The following is a 19,275-nucleotide window of genomic DNA, read 5'->3' as shown; positions in this document are numbered from 1 at the left end:
GGGGGGGGGGGGGGGGGTTGTTACCTAGACAATTGCAAAAATGCCCCAGTTGGTCTCCCATTTCAGGCCTTTTCCACACTGCAGCCAGGAATATCTCCCAAAGCACACATCAGTCATTCAACAGTCTTACTAAAAAGTTGTAAATAGTTCCTCATTGCCTACAAAATAAAGTCCAAACTCCTTAGACTGGCTTCATTATCCCTCACCATCTGGCGTCAGCCTACCTTTGCAATCTCTTCCCCTGCCAAGTCCTGTGCCACCACCAGTGGCCACTCACGCTCGGATCCGGGCACCTCAGACCTCTCACGGCTCCCAGAGCACCATTGAATCAACACTGCCCCTGGTGCGTTCCTCGGGCGGGGAAGGCTTTGCCTCTATACCTACCAAGGGAAATCCAACTTCTCTCTCCACACTCAGCCTGAATGTCATGTACCCTGAACTTAACCATACCTTCCTTGGTGCTCCGTCAATATTCTCTCTCTCTCTCTCTTTTTTTTTTTTTTTTTGAGACAGTTTCACTCTTGTCACCTAGGCTGGAGGGTAGTGATGCAATCTCGGCTCACTGCAACCTCCGCCTCCCGGGTTCAAGTGATTCTCCTGCCTCAGCCTCCCAAGTAGCTGGGATTACAGGTGTGCACCACCGCACTTGGCCTCTTTTGTTTTTTACCTCTATCATAGACACAATCATGCTCTGTTTGGGCCAGCTGTCTGTGCATCTCCTTCCCTCATGCCAGCTGTGACATCTTCCTATTATTTGTATCCTTATCCTGGCCCCTCCCTACTGCAGCCAGTGCTCACTGCAATGCCTTGAAAGGGATCAATAAACACTAGACAACCAAATTAACTCTGTCATGTCTAACACTGAAGACACTCCCTGAGTTTAAAAAACCTTTTATTTAAGCCTGGGCATGGTGGCTCACGCCTGTAATCTCAGTGCCTTGGAAAGACAAGGTAGGAGGATCACTTGAGGCCAGGAATTTGACACCAGCCTGGGCAACAGAGTGAGACCCCATGTCTACCAAAAAAAAAAAAAAAAAAAAAACAGCTGAGTGTGGTGGTATATGCCTGCAGTCCCAGCTACTAGGGAGGCTAGGGTGGGAGGATCGCTTGAGCCCGGGAGTTTGAGGCTGCCTTAAGCCATGATTGCACCACTGCACTCCAGCCTGGGTGACAGATTGAGACTCTGACTCCAAACAAAACAAAACAAAAACCCTTTCATTCAGGGAGTCTTCAGATGCCATTTGGTTAGAGACATACCGTCACTGCATCTCCCAGAACATAACACAATGCAGCAACAGGACCTATACACTTTTTCCTTCACAGGCTATTTGAAATCCTTTTATAAATAGATCTTTTGGGCATTCCACATACAAAAAATTATTAAAACCATGAACAGAGTTCCATGTCTGGGAATGGCCAATAAGATCCTATTGGACTGACCTGCCCACAGATTAGAAACATAAACTCTGGCAAAAACAATTTTTAAAAAATAACACCCGGCTACCTGAAGGCGCTGGTGATTGACCAAAACCAGGCACATTCTGGGCACTGACACTAGAAGCAGGAAACAGCACGGGATATATTTCCCAATTTCATGACTTCTGGCTTAAAGGGAGGGCTTGGTCTGTACCAGGCTGGCCAGCAGGAATGCCAACAGGAAACCAGCAGTCTTTCTGCCTGGAGAATCAGAGAACAGATTTGGGGCATCCCAGAAAGGAAGGGAACCTCGGAAAGGAAAGATGAAGAGAGGCATGCTCCTACATTCTGGGTGACTCCTGGACCACCCATGCTTAGGGCAGATAACAAGCAGCCTGAAGGAACTTTCTAGTAATGTTCTGTATCTTGACAGAGTTTTGGGTTACACTGGTGTATACACACATCAAAACTCATCAAATGGTATGCTTAAGAAATGTGCATTTCATTGTATAGAAATTTTACCTCAAAAAACTATAAACATTGAACTTTAATGGCAGGCAAGCAGAATTATGTAGAAAGCAGTGTACTGATGTATGCAACTTTTTTTTTTTTCGAGATGGAGTCTCACTCTGTTACCCAGAGTGAAGTGCAGTGGTGCGATCTCGGCTCACTGCAACCTTAGCCTCCTGGGTTCAAGTGATTCTCCTGCCTCAGCCTCCTGAGTAGCTGAGACTACAGGCGTACGTCACCATGCCAGGCTAATTTTTGTATTTTTGGTAGAGAGAGGGCTTCACATTTGACACCAAACTCCTGACCTCAGGTGATCCGCCCACCTTGGCCTCCCAAAGTGCTGGGATTACAAGCATAAGCAAACGTGTCCGGTGATGTCTGCAACTTTACTTTGAATTGTATTAAAAAAAAAAAAAAAAGATGGACAGCTGAATGGGAAAACGGATGGATAAACAGAATAGATACCTGATAAAGCAGATACAGTAAATGTTAATCACAGAATCTAAGTGGAGGATACAGATATTTGCTATACAATCTTCCCCTTTTTCCATATGTTGAAATTTTGTTCACAATAAAATGCGGTAAAAGTTAAAAGATGCATCACAACTTGGAATTTGCTTCCTCAAAAAGGTGTGGAAGTAAATCACCATATTTGTAGAAATCAACATGAAGGAAGCCAGGAATTCATTGTGGTATTGTAAACAGAAAGCACTTAGGTAAGAGTTTAGTAAAACATGTTTGCTGCCCAGTAGGAAAAAGCAGCATGTACTATAGTTGAACCTTAGAGAATCATGGAAAGAAATTCCTCATCTCAGTGAAATGTTCTGGTGACATATTTTATTTGTGTAGTGTTAATGGGGCCACCCCGGTCATCTCTGGGGTTAGCGATGCTAGGTGGCACCTCAGGAGAAGTTTTGATTCTGAGTTCAGCTTCCTATGAGCCAGGTCTCAAGCACCGAGTGGCCATGAAAACATCACACTCAATAAGACAGGGAGGGAGAGCATGCATGCATGAGAATAAATCAGCATTTATACTGCCCTGAAAACAAAGTCCTCTAGGTGAACAAGAAATCAGAGATGCCCAATCCATTGGCTTCAGAAAAGAGCATCTCATGTCATCCAACACTGAGAGGAGAATAGCAGTGCCCTAGTTAGATTGCATCCTACAGGCACAAGATAAATGATTTTCACAGAAGGCAGCCAAATGGAAAAAGAGGGCACAGATATTTCAATTGTCAAAACGTATTAACCTTGTCAATCCTGAATAATGCAACATTACATACCATCTCTCGTTCCTAAATACAGCCCCCCAAAATAAAAAGCAAAACAACAATAAACTACTTATTTGGGAGGGGGGTAGAGGGAGTATACACTATAGAATACACTCTCCTCTAATTCTACAAATATTTTGGAAGTGTAAAAATACAGAAGATTACCACTTGATAGGACAGATGCATCTGAAATTATTTTCATTTTTCCCTTGCTATATCCTTGAAGTTCATGGAATAAAACGTGAAAGATATTTGCTACTTCTGTGGTCTGTGTCAAGCCATCTCTCTCTCCCCCTTTGCTCCATCCTGACTCCACTATATCCTGGAAATGAAAGTGTTTGTATCTCACATACTCTGGTAGGGAGTGCAAAATTTAAGTGGGATAAGAAGAGGGAGGGAAAGGTCTCTGTTCCAGGACCTACCTGTCTCATTATACATAATTTAAGTACTGAAGAGTTGTTTAATTTTAAACAACTTTTATAGCAGTCTATAAAAAGAGAAACATCACATCTTGTATGTGCTTACTCTCATTTGACATTTTTTCCAACCTATTTGGACGCACTTGTGCCCACTTAAGCAGGCTCTCCGGATTGGCCACTCAGGGTTTAATTCTGCCTGATTCATTTCACCAATAGTCTGGAAATACAGTGAGGCAATAATGTACATCTGTTTCGGGCAACGAACCAAGAGACCACCCGCCCCCTGGGTAAAGGTATCTCAATCCTGCCCACAGCTTTGATCAGTTTTCAGTTTTTAAATGCTCCCTGTTGCCTAGTGGGGAGCTAAGTGACTTTGCTTCAATAGACATTATGTCACCCCTCAGTCCTTATGTAAACGGAATGTCTAACACCTTCACAATGTATGCCAAGCCTGCCAGCCTGAAGTGGAGGTTGACAAGATAAGTGTTTTGCAGCGGCACCTGCGTGAAGAGTCGTGCCTCCTCGCATGCACGAAAGCTCGAAGCTTTCTGCCTGGCACAGCCAGGAAATTTAAATTTAGACTCAGTAGCATGTCTTTCTGACTTGTATTCATGCTTATTAAAGTCATAATGACATCAGATAGAAGGAAAATAATATTTCCTCTTCCCGAAGGCTTTTAAAAAATTTTAGAAAGTCACAGAACATACACCCTGCGAGAGGAAGGTAAGTTCTCTTTTCCCTTTTTATAACCGCTGCCGCATACGGAACTTGATAAGCGTTTCTTATAACGGCACACATGCTTCACAGCTTATAATTCTCTCATTCAAATGCTTGATGTTATTTGTAATGAGAGAATGGAAGGAGATGGCATACGCCGGTTTTATTTTTGAGAAACTGACCTACGTTTACCCAATGTGCACCTATCGAGTATCAACTAAGGAAAGGCACCACGCTAGGCACTTGGGGGGAGGGAGGATGTGTCAAAGATAAATAAAACATTTTAATAGGATAGGAATCAGAGAAGTCAGTGTTGAAGGTGATTCAGCGAATCCCACAGCTGAGGGGTAGCAGAGCCAACACTGGAACTTCAGGCTCCCAGCTCCTTCGTTGAAGCCACATGGAGCTCAGCTGCAAACAGACATCAGAAATTAGAATGCTGCTCTAGGCTGGGTCTGGGGGCTCATGCCTGTAAGCCCAGCACGTTTGGAGGCCAAAGCAGGAGGATCGCTTGAGCCCAGGAGTTTGAGACTAGCCTGGGCAACATAATGAGACCCCGTCTCTACAAAAAATTAAAACAACTAGCCAGGCATGGTGGCACATGCCTAGTAGCCCAGCTACTCAAGAGGCTAAGGTGGGAGGATCACTTGAGCCCAAGAGTTCAAGGTTGTAGTGACCTATAATTGCATCACTGCATCCCAACCTGGGTGAGAGAGAGACCCTGTCTCTACTAAAAATAAAAATAAAATAGAATGCTGCTCTATGCCTCTCTGCATAGGACAAGTCCCCTGTCATTTGGCCCCAAATGTTCTTCCAAGGAGTCATGGCACGTGGATAAGCAAATTTCAGAAAGCCTTTCTTGACGAGATGGCATTTGAGCTGGGGCTTAAAAAACAAAATTGAGAATGTGGCAATGGGTAGTTTCACTAGGTAAATAGGCAAAATCACAGAGCAGAGTGTGCTGGCTAGATAACAGTATATGAAAAGATGAGTAGAGGAGATGGACAGGGTGGACCTCAGAGACATCAGCTTAATCTAGCGGCCACAGGATCCAGAGAAGGTGATGGAGGAGGACTAACAGATCACACCTGCACCACAGAAAAGCCAACCTAGCAGGGATGCAGGGTTGGATTCGCAGCAGAGAGACCAGTGCAAAAGTCAAGGTCAACGATTATAAAGACCTTATGCAGGCAACTTAGGGATAGATGGAAAAGAAGATGGGAAGGCAGGAGTAAGAGATTTCAAAAGCAGGATCACTGAGCCTGGCAACTGACTTGATGTGTGCGTGAGGGCAAAGATTGAAGTTAAGCCTGAGTAACTAGCACTGTGGTTCCCAAACCTCAGCCACCGCTTGTTAAAATGCAGATTCCCACACCCAAATCCCCCAAGTCAGGGGTGGGGTCCAAGAAGCTGTTTGTTAATAGATCTGTGCTGATCCACAAACTTTGTTACCAGCTTGCAATGAGAGTACAGAAATGGAGTGTTTAGACAGTTTAATAGCAAGTTGACTGACAACTTTCTACAAATGGAACCTAATGATTAAAAGTCGAGGCTTGATTTTGAACATATTGCGGGGTTTTTTCATGTCATTTTTCTATCAAAAGTATGGGTCCACAAAATTTAAATTAAAACAAAAATTTAAAAATTTGAAAAACCAAGTGGTTCTTGCACCAAGTTTGAGAAAAGCTACACTGCATGAGTCTGGGATGGGACCACACTTGGGGCATGCTCTGAACAGATGGGTCATAGGAGAGAAGGCAGACACATGAGGAGGCACTCACAGCTGGGGGACATCTCCGCAGCTGCATCCATCTGACTTTCTGAACACAACAGCTACCACCAGGCCACCGAGCCTCGGTGGCAGGTCACCTGGGAGCCTGGTACATGCCCATCATCCTGACCTTTGGCCACATGTTATCTTTTTACTCCTGCAACTGGGTGTGACCTCCTCCCTACGCCCAGCTCCCTGCCTGTGTCCTGTCTCAGCCCAGGGTGCAGGTCTTATACCACATGCCAACCCTTCTAAACCTTTTGGTGTATTTCAGAAAATATCCCCAAATACAGCAGCAGTCTTCGAGACAGGAAAGGAACCAAGAGTGAACAGGCAGTGTTGTAGAAACTAAGGAGAGGATTTTTTAGAAGAGCTAAAAAATAGCCCAGTAGGGAAAAATGCATAGTCAACATGATCAAGGCTTTTGGAAAGGAGGATGAGGACTCAGGACACAGTCATTAGCTGCCTTCAATGAAACACTTGCAGCCGAGGGATGGGGATGGAAGTCAGACCACAAGCGCAGAGGAGACAGTGGGAAGAAAAGAGTAACATCCCCGAATGGTGGGCAGGTAGGGGACAGTTAAGTTATTTCCCAAAACTGTTCTATTACGTGACTGGGTGCTATTTGGAATATTCAGTTAACATTACTCTAAATATCAATTTTCTCCAAAAATCTCTAAATTCTCCCCTATCTTACTATTTACTAGTTCTTACTGCATATTTGCAGCCATAAAAGTGTATTTGCCTTGCTGAGATAATAGGATAACAAGTGACATCAGCCATTCTTTAAGGCAAAAGGCCATAAAGAAATACAATACTTGTATTTTTGTGCAGAAAAAAAATCCAATTTCTATTTAAGCTTCCAGAACATTTGCAGGAGGATGAGGATAGGGAAAATGTCAGGGGTAAATTGGAGTCTACTTTCCTAGAGTTCTTAGAGTTGTACCCTACCCAAATTGCCCAAATTTAAAACAGAAACACGGGGAACCATCTTTGTGTTGTGTTCCGGCAGGATCAAATCTTCTAAATTTCAGTCTTTAGAGACAAAATGCTGACAGGGTCACCACAACGCAAAACTACTCCCAGACACTTGCTTTCAAAATTAGAAAAGAGGTCTGCCTATTTTTATTATTATTTCCCAAAATCAATGTGGAAAGTGAGATATAGGGTAAAGGCCAGCTGCCAAGAGCAGGCTTGACCCTAAGAAGATTTGACCCCATGGTTCTCTGATCCAAGAAAACAAGCCATGAGGATCTTCAGGAAATTCCATTCTTAAGGATGTTCAAAGCCCATAAGGGAAAAGCAAGAAGAGCCATAGTGTCGATGAAAGATGGGACTTTGCACAGCACTTCCTGTGTATTAGGAGTGATGATTTCGTTCCCTAGCATAGGAGATTCTTTCAAGTGTAGCTCAGAATGTATTCACTATTTTCCCTGCAGTGACAGTTGCAGCCGTGCCTACCTATGTCTAAGTTTATCGAACTGTACACTTGAAGCAGTTCCTTGTATGTCAATGTGTCAAATTAAGCTGTATTACCAAAAATTTTTTAAAGTGTCCTCTGGGGAATTACCTCGTCTGGGATTTCTCAGCTGTGATGCAGGGAATTAAGAGCCCTTAGCTCTTAGAGAACAACCAGGAACAGAACCTTCTGCAAGAGTTCACAACAGAGGGGATTTCACACAGGGATCTGGTGGCACAGAAGCGGGAGCGCTACGCGGCCAAGCAGGTCATGGTGAGGCAGCCCATGGACTGTCAACTGCAGGAAGCCACGTTCCCTCTCATGAAGGAGGGAGGGGAGCCCGGGGACCCTAGCATAAGGTGGAAAAAGGAGATCCATCCAGAGAGAGCTGGAGCCACAGAAGAGCAGAGCAGCTGGAAACGCAGCTTCCTGGGGTCCCTCCCGTGATCTATGAGGACAACAGGAGAAGGTTCAGGAGTGGGTGTGGGGACAGAGAGGCCTGGGTCTGACTCAAGGGGGTTTCAGCCAAAAGGGATTAGACAGTAAAAGTCAGTTCAAACAAAACTCTGTTGAACCAAGTTAGCAGGCGTCTTTACTTCTGGCCTTGTCAGGGCATTAACAGGAGAAAGATTTGTAAACCTCAAAGAGAGGAATAGAATAGAAAGTGCTTCTACGGTCTTTTCTTGAAGAACATTTTGGAAAAGTAGTAACTTTTTGGAAAATGCTAATCTAGCCAATACAGTTTCCAGACAAGGAAAGAGACCTAGAAATTTGATTAAGTGGTTTGAACAAGATATTACAAAAAAGAAAAAAAAAAAAGAAGAAGAAGATATTACAAAAAAAGAATTATACTAAGAACTAGAGGCCAAAATCAAGCCTCCTGGATCTTGATCCAGTTCTCATTCCTCTATAACAAACCGATCATAAGCATGTTCCAGCACTGTCAAGAAAACCAGCTACTTAACCATTGTAATGGGCGAAAATGAGTCGTTTCTGTGGTAGAAAACTCCCAGACTCCGTGGACGTGTATAATCTGCTCTGCTAGATCCATAATAAAGGCTCCAAAACTATGGGTAAGAGCACATATGAAAGTGGAAATAAGTGCAATGGAGTTGCCAATTTTATTAACGGGAGGAAAAGAAGAGAAGGAAAAAAAAGGGGAAAGCAAGACCGAAAGGGACACTGACATCCACTGGGCACCACCTTCACCCCTGCAGCCCTGTGGGATCATCTACAATGATGACAGGAATGTGCATGCATAACGACAGGGTCAAATGATCTCAACTAATCAGAGTTGGTGTTCGGAGGCTCTGCCCTAAACAGACCCCATAAAAATGCAAAGGCCTGCTCCATGGCCCTTGGGGAGAAAGGCAACTCTCCAGATATCTTTGGCTCCAGGCACCTATGGCCTTCTTACTCTTCCCTTCATACCTTAGTCCTGCCCATGGATATCACCTCTCTTTCTGCTCCATTAAACTCCCACAGAGAAGTATTAAACCACAGCACATCCTAAGTCAGATGTTATGAGACAAGGCTGAATTTCTCAAGCCCACTGACATTGGCATGGCCCCAAGCTCTTACCTTTTCTTTCTTTTTTTTTTTTTTTGAGATGGAGTCTCGCTTTGTCACCCAGGCTAGAGTGCAGTGGTGCCATTTTCGCTCACTGCAACCTCTGCCTCCCGGGTTCAAGCGATTCTCCTGCCTCAGCCTCCCAAGTAGCTGGGATTACAAGTGTGCGTTCACGTCTGGCTAATTTTTGTATTAGAGACAGGGTTTTGCCGTGTTAGCTAGACTGGTCTTGAACTCCTGACCTCAAGTGATCCACCTGCCTCGGCCTCCCAAAGTGCTGGGATTACAGGTGTGAGCCACCGCACCTGGCCCTCTTCCCTAATTGTAAGAGGTTTCCTCTGCAAGGGAGCAGAATAGGGTGGGAGATAAGGGGTGGACAATTTAGCTAGAATTCAGTAATACCCCACTACAATGAGTAACTGACATGAAGAGAGATGGAGAGAATTCACTAAATGTCTCACCTGCACAATATTTGTAAAGGAATAAACACAAACCCCTAATGGCCCTCAAATGAATTGCTCATTTACCACATTTCTTGTTTCCATTATTGTCTTCTCATATCTATTTACCATTAACCTGTGTATCTCTTTTTCATATAAAACAGTTTAAAGGCAAATAAGCCTATTCGATATATCACTTACAAAGACCTCTGAATTGATGGAGTCTCTATTAATTTAGTTTTACTCTGATCTAAATAGTCTCTCCTGAGGAAGCCTTTTAAAGTCCCCTGATCCTGCCTCTAGGGCCAGTAAGATATTTTTGTCAGTTTCTCAATTCTAAAGTCATATTAAGTTTTAATATAAGTTTTCAGAAAGGAAGGAAAAATATTTAACCTCTCCCCTAATAACCCCCCAAATTTTAATAATTCACAAGCACAGAATTCCTATAATTCTTGTTCATTCTTCAGCCTTCTTTATTTTACTCCCCCAAATCCTGCCTAGCATGGATCAAACAGGGCACAAGCCAGGGAGAAATTTAATCACTCATATCTCTGCCGAGGGTTTGTCTAGGTACTATGGTGACAGACACCTCAGTGAAACTATGTGGAGGAAAAAAGATTTTAAACTCCTAGACTTAAAAGAAAGAAAGAAAAGAAGAAAGATTTCTGATGGATTTGTTGTCAACACATAGAAGCACTATAAAATAAATCCCACATTGTCATACACAATCAAAATTACTTCTTTAGGGACCACTTTAGTAAAACCCCAGAAACAAACTATTCTTCAACTGAGGTATTTTATAATTCTTTCTCCAAACTCTGCGTATTTTGAATTTTTATACTTTCATTGACTTGGTTTTCCTTGCTTAATGTACAGCTTCTCTACAGAGGATTTGGAGGGCAGAGTAGTTTCCTGGGCATGATACCGTAGTGGTGGATAATGTCATTTCACATCTGTCCAAATCCACAGTATCTGCAACACTAAGAGTGAACCTGGATATAACTGTAGACTTTAGGTGACAATGATGTGTCCATATTAGTTCATCCAATTGCAACAAAGATACCAAACTCTGCTGAGCGATAACGGGAGAGCCTGTACACTGTGGGGCAGGGGGTACATGGGAAATCTCTGCAAAATTTTGCTGAATTTTGCTATGAACCTCAAACCGATCTTTAAAAAAAAAAACCCTCTCTTTATAAAAGTGTACAGCTTCCCCGTTGGTAACTTATTCTGATATGGGAGTCTACAAATAAAATCTGAATAAAAATCAAAGTCAAGTAAAAACTTTTAGTCCTTAATTTTGTAGTTTACAAAACTCAGTCTTTGGACTATTTAAATGTAATTCATAGATTTAAAAGGAGGGAGGGAAAATAACTGGTCTCAGAGAATAAGCAAGGCTAATATTATAAAAAATCGCCTGGCCTAATCAGCACATAAAACAACTCTCACCAATGATATGGTTCACTCATGCTCTGCTGAGACACAAATCAGAATTCTTTTTCCAGCCCATGTTCATGTACAGGAAACCAACAGGACTGTAAACACAGGAACAACAATCAACAAACGCAGATGTTCTGGACGGTGAAAGGGCAAGCGGCAGGAGAGTGATAATAAGGCCTGTGGCGGATATCGGAGGTCAGGGTGGAGCGGGCTCCTGGACTCTGCCTCTGAGGGGCACTGTTTTCTGCCCGCTGTGAATCCACTCCACTCCATTCCTCCTGGTCACCAACTGAGCTCTTTAGTGATGAGAAAACAATCTGAACGTATAATCGGCACTGTGTGGCAAGGACGTTTCAGGCCTAGGACAATGCTGACCTAGCCAGCAGGAGGATCAGTCATCAAGGGCGTATGCCTATGAACCTGAAAGTCAGGAAGGCTCTCCCACTTGGAACCAGAACCTCATCCTGCAAAAATGTTTGAAGGAGATTCTTCGACCCAGTCATCTGGGACTGTGTTTGAGATAATGAGACCGTGGGGACCCATCAAGGAATTACCTGATGTAATTTAGATATCATCTCTATTATGGACCTGATCTCTTTAATAATGGAGATGGGAAGGGCAGGAAGAGAATCAGTGGATATCAGTGGAACAATGCCGCTCAAAGCAACGTGGTTTTCAACTCAATTTCGGAGCAGAAAACAATTCTTTGGGGTCAACAGTCCTTTGGCATACCAAACAAGAGGATATTTATAGATATGCATAGCATTTTCTTTTCTAAAAGTAGAGTTCTTGGAGAAGATGCTATCCACTAAGAGAAAACCCCAACAATTCCAGATTTGGGCTTCCTCGGCTCCTGCCTGCTTTTGTAATTTCTCCTTCATTATCCACTCCGGCCTGGCCAACAGCCCTATTGCTCTGATGCACTAGGATCTCTGTGTGTTTGCATGGATTGTCCCTCAACCTTAAGAGGTAACAGCAGTAAAGAGAAAATGGTGAAAACATCTAACAGATTTAACTGCAAACAAACAGATTAGATGATATCCAAGAACTTTTTAAGCTCTAAATTCTATGATCTATGGCGAACATACATTCACCAGTCATCCCAAACTCATTTAACCAATAAACCCCAAATGGGTTTTCTGTTGCTAGGGCATCTGTGTCCCCAGAAAAACCATGTTAGGGATGGTAGCTGTGTTCCCAGCCTGGCTTCAGACTCTAATTTTATGCATAGGGTGTGGAAATACTATATAGTCACATTGGAAAAAAAGTATAGAGAACGAAATCTTCAAAACACTAGTGACTGAACAAAAAATCTGATAAACTTCAGTGACCCACAATGTGTTACTGATTTCTAATGCATGTAGCAAAAGGTGAACAGGGGGAATGCAGGTTCTGAGAATTTCTGGTACTCTCAAAATTTCAGAGGTTAATGGCACTGAGGTTAATGGCACTGAAAAATTAGAGTTAACTCTAATTTTCACTAAAGTGGTGATGGCTTTCCTTCCCCTTCATGCAACTATCACCACTTTCATATATTCCAGCAGAGACTGGTGCCGTTTTCTGACTCACACGTTTCCAGTGGGTAAAAGCTGGATCAGAGATGGGAATAAGGGTGTTGAAGAGAAGGTAAGAGTATGATCAGAAAAGAAGGTGTGTTTGAACAAAGTTAACTCCACGTCATGATGAAAACAGGGAAATAAGAACAACACAATGCACTGGTTCCTTGTGGGGAAGACAAGAGAAGATGCCAGCCATCCCCTATATCTGCCCCCCAGGTGACAGCCTACGGCTGGAGCAGCCCAGCTGCTGGGCACGTGGCTGGGTTGTGCTGTGGGCCTCGGAAGGGTGGGACAGGATGGTTCATGTGTAACAGCTGTTTGCGTGAATGCGGACTTGGTAAATTGTCTACTCCTATCTTAGGGAGTTTCTGTAGTGATTTCTATTCCTTTTACTCAGATATTTATTAAAACTCCTAGCGAAAAACAAAATTGTCTAATTAAAATCTTGCCTACTTTTCTTCTCACTATTGGAAGAACCAAAGATGGCAAAATGACTAAAATTCTGAACAGAAGAGAAAGAAAAATAGAATAAAGATCAAAGTAGAAAAATTAAAACTGTAATGACGTTGTGCTAAGTTAAACAAGTCATTCCCGGCCGGACGCAGTGGCATGAGCTTGTAATCCCAACAGTTTAGGTGGCCGAGGCAGGCAGATCACTTGATGTCAGGAGTTTGAGACCAGCCTGGCCAACATGGTGAAACCCCAGCTCCATTAAAAATACAAAAAAAAAAAAAAAATTAGCCAGGTGTGGTGGCGGACACTTGTAATCCCAGCTACTTGGGAGGCTAAGCAGGAGAACTGATTGAGCCCAGGAGACGGAGAGGCTGCAGTGAGCCAAGATCTCGCCACTGCACTCCAGCCTGGGTGACAGAACAAGACTCTGTCTCAAAAATTAAAAAAAAGAGTCATTCGCTAGAATAATTCATTTTTGATATAAGATGGGAGGCAGAAAGTGAAGGACTGTTTGTGAGAAAGTTACAGAAAGCTGCTTAATGATGCAAGACATTGTACCCTCTTCATTTTCCTTGTCTAACTCACCTTCATAAATAGACAAGAGTGAGGCAAAGATAGCAGACCTGCTATCTTTTAGTTTGCTATACTATACTACATTTGATAGCCAGTATTCACAGTGAAGTAAAATATCAATTTGAAATCCAACATATAAAGTAGTTACTCTCCAAAGACAGAGAGGCAACAAATTATTACATGCTACATAAAGCGCTGAACATTGTTTTTGTACTTAAACAGATTCTTATCCCAGGGTAGCCCTCCTCCAAGCTGATCAGAGGTAAGCTCTCAAATAGAGGAACAAACCATGATTCAGCACATTTAAAAAGGATTTATACCCATTCTTAAAAGGACACCCAGAGGAAACACCATCTGAGGTCTGAACAATGGTATCTGCTTGCCCTTTGATCTTAGTTTAAGAACACTTTGTGCAACTTTTTTTTGTTTAAATGCCACTGAATTTCAGATTTACTCTTTGTAATCTCTTTAGAAGAACATCTACTGCTTCTTTGAATCACACTCTTGCAACCAAATTCTCCAAACTGTTTTTGCTGTGAGTAGCTTGCAGGCATGGATTTATTTTCTGCTAACAAAAATCTTCATAAGTACAGGTAGCTTAAATGAAAAACAGTACTACTGATGCTATGTTTAGGAGAAAGAGATAGTGCAGCATATCTAGTTACCAATACAAGTAGGGAGTATTCCATTTTTCTTCTCATTTATGTTTCCCAAGAGTAATTTTGTTCAGAAGATTGCCACTATTTTTAGCACAAGTTTCTTGCTGCTTGTACTAATATATACTGATTCCCTTTTCTGAGCATCATTTGAGTTTTTTTAAATTTCCATTTAATCCTAGCATTTGGAGATTAATACCTCGTGAATTCAAATAAACAAGTGAAATCTGAAATGCAGATATGTAATTAAATGTTTTTACTACTCTCAAATGTAATGCATATTACAAATTAATATACTTGTGGGTGACTAATAAAAAAGGTATATTAATAAAGCATGATGATTTACCTCAAATACTGTGAACCTCCCTGTCCTAAACGTCTTCACTTTAAACTTTTTCCTCAATAAAAATCAGGTATACCTTTCCAAATAATCAAATCTTCCAGATCAGTGAAATATGAATTTGAAGTATGGGCTATGTCTATATTTTCACTAATTCAGTCTTTTCAAAGCACCTTCCATGGGGTCAGCATTATGTTAGGCACTTGGGCTACTGTGGTGGGTTAGTATGGTTTCCGCCTTTAGAGGCTGACATTCTATGGGGGAGACAAACAAATGAGTAAGCAAATTTAACAAGAAAAAAAAAAAAACTTGTGATAAGTACAAGGAAGGAAATAAGCAGAGTGCTGTCATGGTACAGAAGTGGGTGGGATGGAGGCATGACCAGTTTAAAAATACAGAGTGGCAGAGAAGGTCTCTCTTAGGTGAATTTTAAGCTAAGACCTGAAGGATACCTCTCCAAGGTCACCAAATTGGCAGGGATGCTGATTAGGCTGCCAAGACATTTTTAGCATTAGAAAACAAATAGAAAATGGCATCTGTGGCCCTGAGTGAATGCAAGTTCACGAGCTCACCCAGGCACTCTGCACACCAGCAACCCAGGCAGCAGACGGTTAGTATTTAGAAGGTGACACATCCCAGTCTATTCACCCAGAAAGAGGTTGAAACAGTCAACATAAACAACAATGAGCTGGTTGGATGACCAGCACTTGTGCTATGAGAGAGAAATTTATCCTGTTGATTCATACTTCCTGATAGTCCGGCTGGCTTACAAGGCTCAGGGTGTCTCAAATGTATTTCATGAGTAAATTATTCCCCCAGTCCCAGGGAAGTCGGATGTTTACAACTATGTAATACTTTCCCTTGTACTTCCAGTTTGTAATTTACTTAACCCAGTAGGTATAAGAGCACTTTAAAACACAGCGCTGTAATGTTTATCTTTCTGTAGATTCTTTAATAGATGAGTCAGGTAATATGGCAGTTAACATGGCATTGACACCAATTAGGAAATCTGTAATTCTCCAGCATCCCTATATAAAGAATCCAATATTGGTAAGCAATAACTTTTTTCAAATGAACTGTCCTTCTTATGTTCAGAGTCATGGTAATCAGATTTTACCCCATTCTAGCCTCTCATGATGAAATACCCCTTTCCTACTGCTAAATGGATTAAGATGAAATAGAATTGCTTCATTGGCAGGTGGCATGGCTTGCTGCTTGGATTCTACTTACCTGCAAAAGGTCTTCTCTTCATACTATCAGTATAGAGTCCAGAATTGGACCTACAGTAGCTATAACTTGTACAAGGAGCCCAGTGATGGGATATGAGGGGCTTGGGGTAGAATTCCCATCCTGGAACTCTTTCAGTTCCATGTCAGCCTGTCCTGGGGCCCGGAATTGCACTACTGGGTGAGTTCTCTTGAAATTTTTCAGGAGATTTTTTTTATATCTTTCAAAATCCTTTATGAAAAATGTCAATATCCCTAAGGAAATAATATGTTAAAACATTACCCTAGCAGGATTAGTTGATGGCCAGCTTTAAGCAGTGTGACTCAGAGCCAGTGTGTCAGAGAAGCAAAAGAATAAGGGGAATTTGGGGGTCACTAAATACAGTAAATGTGACTGTACTTTACAAACTCGCCTTAGGCCCAGCTCTTGAAATTTCAAATACCATCTAAGGCAGTGGTTTCCAAACACTGACATCACCTGAGATCCTGACAAAACACTGACACTGCTGGGCATGGTGGCACACTCCTATCTTCCCAGCAACTCAGGAGGCTGAGGAAGGGGGATTGCTCGAGGCCAGGAGTTTGAATCCAGCCTGGGCAACGTTAGGAGATACTCTTTATTTTTGTACAAAAAATAACTGCTACCTGGTTTCCACCTCCACACATTCTGATTTGATATGGAGTGACACCTGGGCATCTGGATTTTTTTAAGGTGTTCCCCCCCACCTCCCACGTAACACCCAGGTGATTCTAATGTGTAGCAATGTTTGAAAGTTTTGCTCTTCATCTCTTACTGGGATAATGTATCCATTTCCTTCAGACACGAGGATCTCCTGTGCCAGTGTTTCTTGACCATGGTAGCATGTTAGAAAAACCTAACGTACTTAAAAAAAAAATGATGCCTGTGCCCCACCCTCAAAAGATTCTGACGTAATTGATCTGGGTCTACGTAGTGGCCCTAATAACCCTAGATCTCTAAGTCCCCCAGGTGATGCTACAGGGCAGCTAATCCTGAGAACCTCAGTCCAAGCCCAGGAATTGTTTCCCCAGGGACTGTAACACGATTCTCTGTGAAGTAGCCAGGAGCGCCAGTCTTCCTCCCCTTTGTCCAGGTTAGGACTACCCCCAAAAGGCAATAAAACATTTCCCCAAAGCTGCCAGGAAACCTGGGGGCGGGGGAGGGGGGTGGAAGGAGACGAGAGGAAGAGGGCAAGGGGAGGAATTTACTGAGTCAGAAGCAGCAGAAAAGTTAGAATAAGGAACAGCGCTGGTCCTCTGCCACCCTGGCCCCCACCCACTACAAATTTTATTGACTGGCATGAGAATTTCCTTAGAATGCTTCCTGGAGGTGGCTCAACCTTGGATTTGGTTCCAATAAATTGTGAAAATTCTTGTCCAATCAGAACCTCGGGCAGTGCAAGCTGCCAGATTGGCAGGCCCTGAGCCTGGACTCCCTGTGAGATTCTGTTTCACGAATTTCCCAGGAGGATTTCTGCACCACTTGGATGCCAATCGTCCTGCCTCCACATCCTCCCCTCCCCGCTTGGCTCTTACCCCCCACGTTCTCTCCCTCAAAGCTCAGCGGAGTTGGGAATCATAGATAGGCTGGTAAAGAAATCACCCAGATAGTCTAGGCGGGAATCATTCCAGTAAGTAATGCGGTTAAAAGACGAGCGTCTTTGACGTGGCTGGGAGACGCGTGTGCTCCTTTGGCGAGTGTCTGCTCACCCACTCCAGGGCCTGGGCACAGCCACTGTCTCACATGGGAAGGAGGCCCGCGAATACCCACCCCGCCGCGCAGCTGCACCCATCCCGAGCGTAGCCACCGCACCCCTGGTCTGTCCGCTGACAGCGCGTCCCTCCATCCTATGTCTGCTCTAAACTAAGTCAGCTTATGAATGAAAAGCAGTGCAAACCGGAGGCACTGACTCCGAAGAAAAGAGTCTTCTTCGCACCCTTCTCATTTACAGATGAGAAAACTCAAGGGGGTGGGAGGGGGGAGAAAGGGCGATGTGACTCGGTCCGGGTTTGCCACAGAACGTTTGTGGCGGAGCTCGATTTAGTCGCCCTTGAATTTCCATTCTGTTGCCTGGCAACCGGTTCAGAGGAGCTCAGCGCCCAACCCCGGCCCCTACCCCGCACCCTTTCTCTGCCCGTGCAGCTTGGGCTGCATCGATCAAAGGTTCAGCCTTTGGGGACAATGGCCAAGGGCATGTGAGCGGGGGCACAGGATGGATTACCCCAGCTGAGCTTTCATCCCGCCCCAAATAGGAGCGAGCCCCGCCCGGGCGGGATCCGAGCGCCTTCTGCAGTGCTTTCGGGACTTTCCTCTGCAACCTCTCCCAGTGCCGTGGATACCTCTAAACATACTCATGCCAAGTTTTCAAAGTTCCCAACCGCTGTCAGATTCCCTAAAAGTCTCGGTGGGAAAACTGCACTCCGAGTTAAGGGGCAAAAGAAGTCAGTTTAAAGGGAAAAATCGTACTGAAGAGCCCTCTTACCAGCACGGCCACGCTCAGGCTGGACTTTTCTGCTGCAGTTGAGTTAACCTGACCAGAGCTGGGCAAGAGTGGAAAAAAAAAAGCGCGGAACGTGCTCAGGGAGTCCGCAAAGACACGCCCGCTGGGGACAGCGCTCCCGGAGTCCCGTGCCCCGGCCGGCCAGCCGCCTCTCGGGACCTCGGCGCGCAGCCCTGCCCGCGGCGCGGGGGAGCGCATGTGCCGCCCACCGCCGCGCAGGTGGCGAGAGCACAGTCTGCCTGTCCCCGCGTCCTCTAGAGCTCCAGGCCGGACCCGGCCCCTCACTCCACCCCCTGGGCCCGGGACTGAAAAGGGGGAAATGTTCTCGTCATTAGGTTACCCCAAATCCTTACCCAGGTTCACAAAGCTCATGACCATGTCTGCGTCGTTGAGGAAGGCGCTGTCCTGCGCGCTGGTCAGTGGGGACGCGCCGCCGCTGCCAGGTCCGGGGGCCAGGAGGCTCTTGCGGTTGAGCGGGTGCGCGGCGCCCGGGGGTGGCTGCCGAGGCTGGGACGAGCTGGCTCCTTCGTGGGGCCAGGGCTGCTGCCTCTCCCCCTCCGACGCCCCGTCCTCCTCGTCGTCGGCGGACAGGGCGTTGTACAGATCCAGCATGAAGAGGGGCGCGGACTTCAGCCGCCCGGGAGGGGGCTCTCCGCGAGGCGGCGGCGGCGGCTGCTGCTGCTGCTGCTGCTGCTGCTGCTGCTGCTGTGGGAGCGCCGGGGGCTGCGGCTGTTGGAGGCCGTGCAGGGGCCGGGGCCGGTGTGGGAGCCCCAGCACCGACAAGATCTCCTTCTGCATCTCCCGCTTCTCGTGCGTCTTGAGCCGCCGGTAGAGGAAGCCCGAGGAGGATTGCGGCGACGGCGGCGGCTGCTCCGTGCGGCCGGGGCTCCCGCCGTCCCCCAGCAGCTGGCCCCCGGCGGCGGCGGCCGCGGCAGCG

General features: G+C 44.8%; 1 protein-coding gene across 1 annotated transcript in view; it reads right to left on the bottom strand.

The window, feature by feature from the left end:
- The window catches only part of BMP6 (bone morphogenetic protein 6), a 164,121-nt gene extending 144,846 nt beyond the window's left edge, over window positions 1-19,275 (bottom strand). Inside the window, exon 1 of the mRNA XM_017879619.1 lies at window positions 18,692-19,275. Within this exon, the coding sequence (XP_017735108.1) occupies window positions 18,692-19,136 (445 nt within the window). The 5' untranslated portion in view covers window positions 19,137-19,275. The remainder of the gene's footprint in view (window positions 1-18,691) is intronic.

This window comes from Rhinopithecus bieti, unplaced genomic scaffold, assembly GCF_001698545.2.
Source record: "Rhinopithecus bieti isolate Rb0 unplaced genomic scaffold, ASM169854v2 scaffold_10612, whole genome shotgun sequence".
Lineage (NCBI taxonomy): Eukaryota > Metazoa > Chordata > Mammalia > Primates > Cercopithecidae > Rhinopithecus > Rhinopithecus bieti.
The sequence above is the reverse complement of the archived record's forward strand: the minus strand, read 5'-3'. Positions and strand labels throughout refer to the sequence as shown.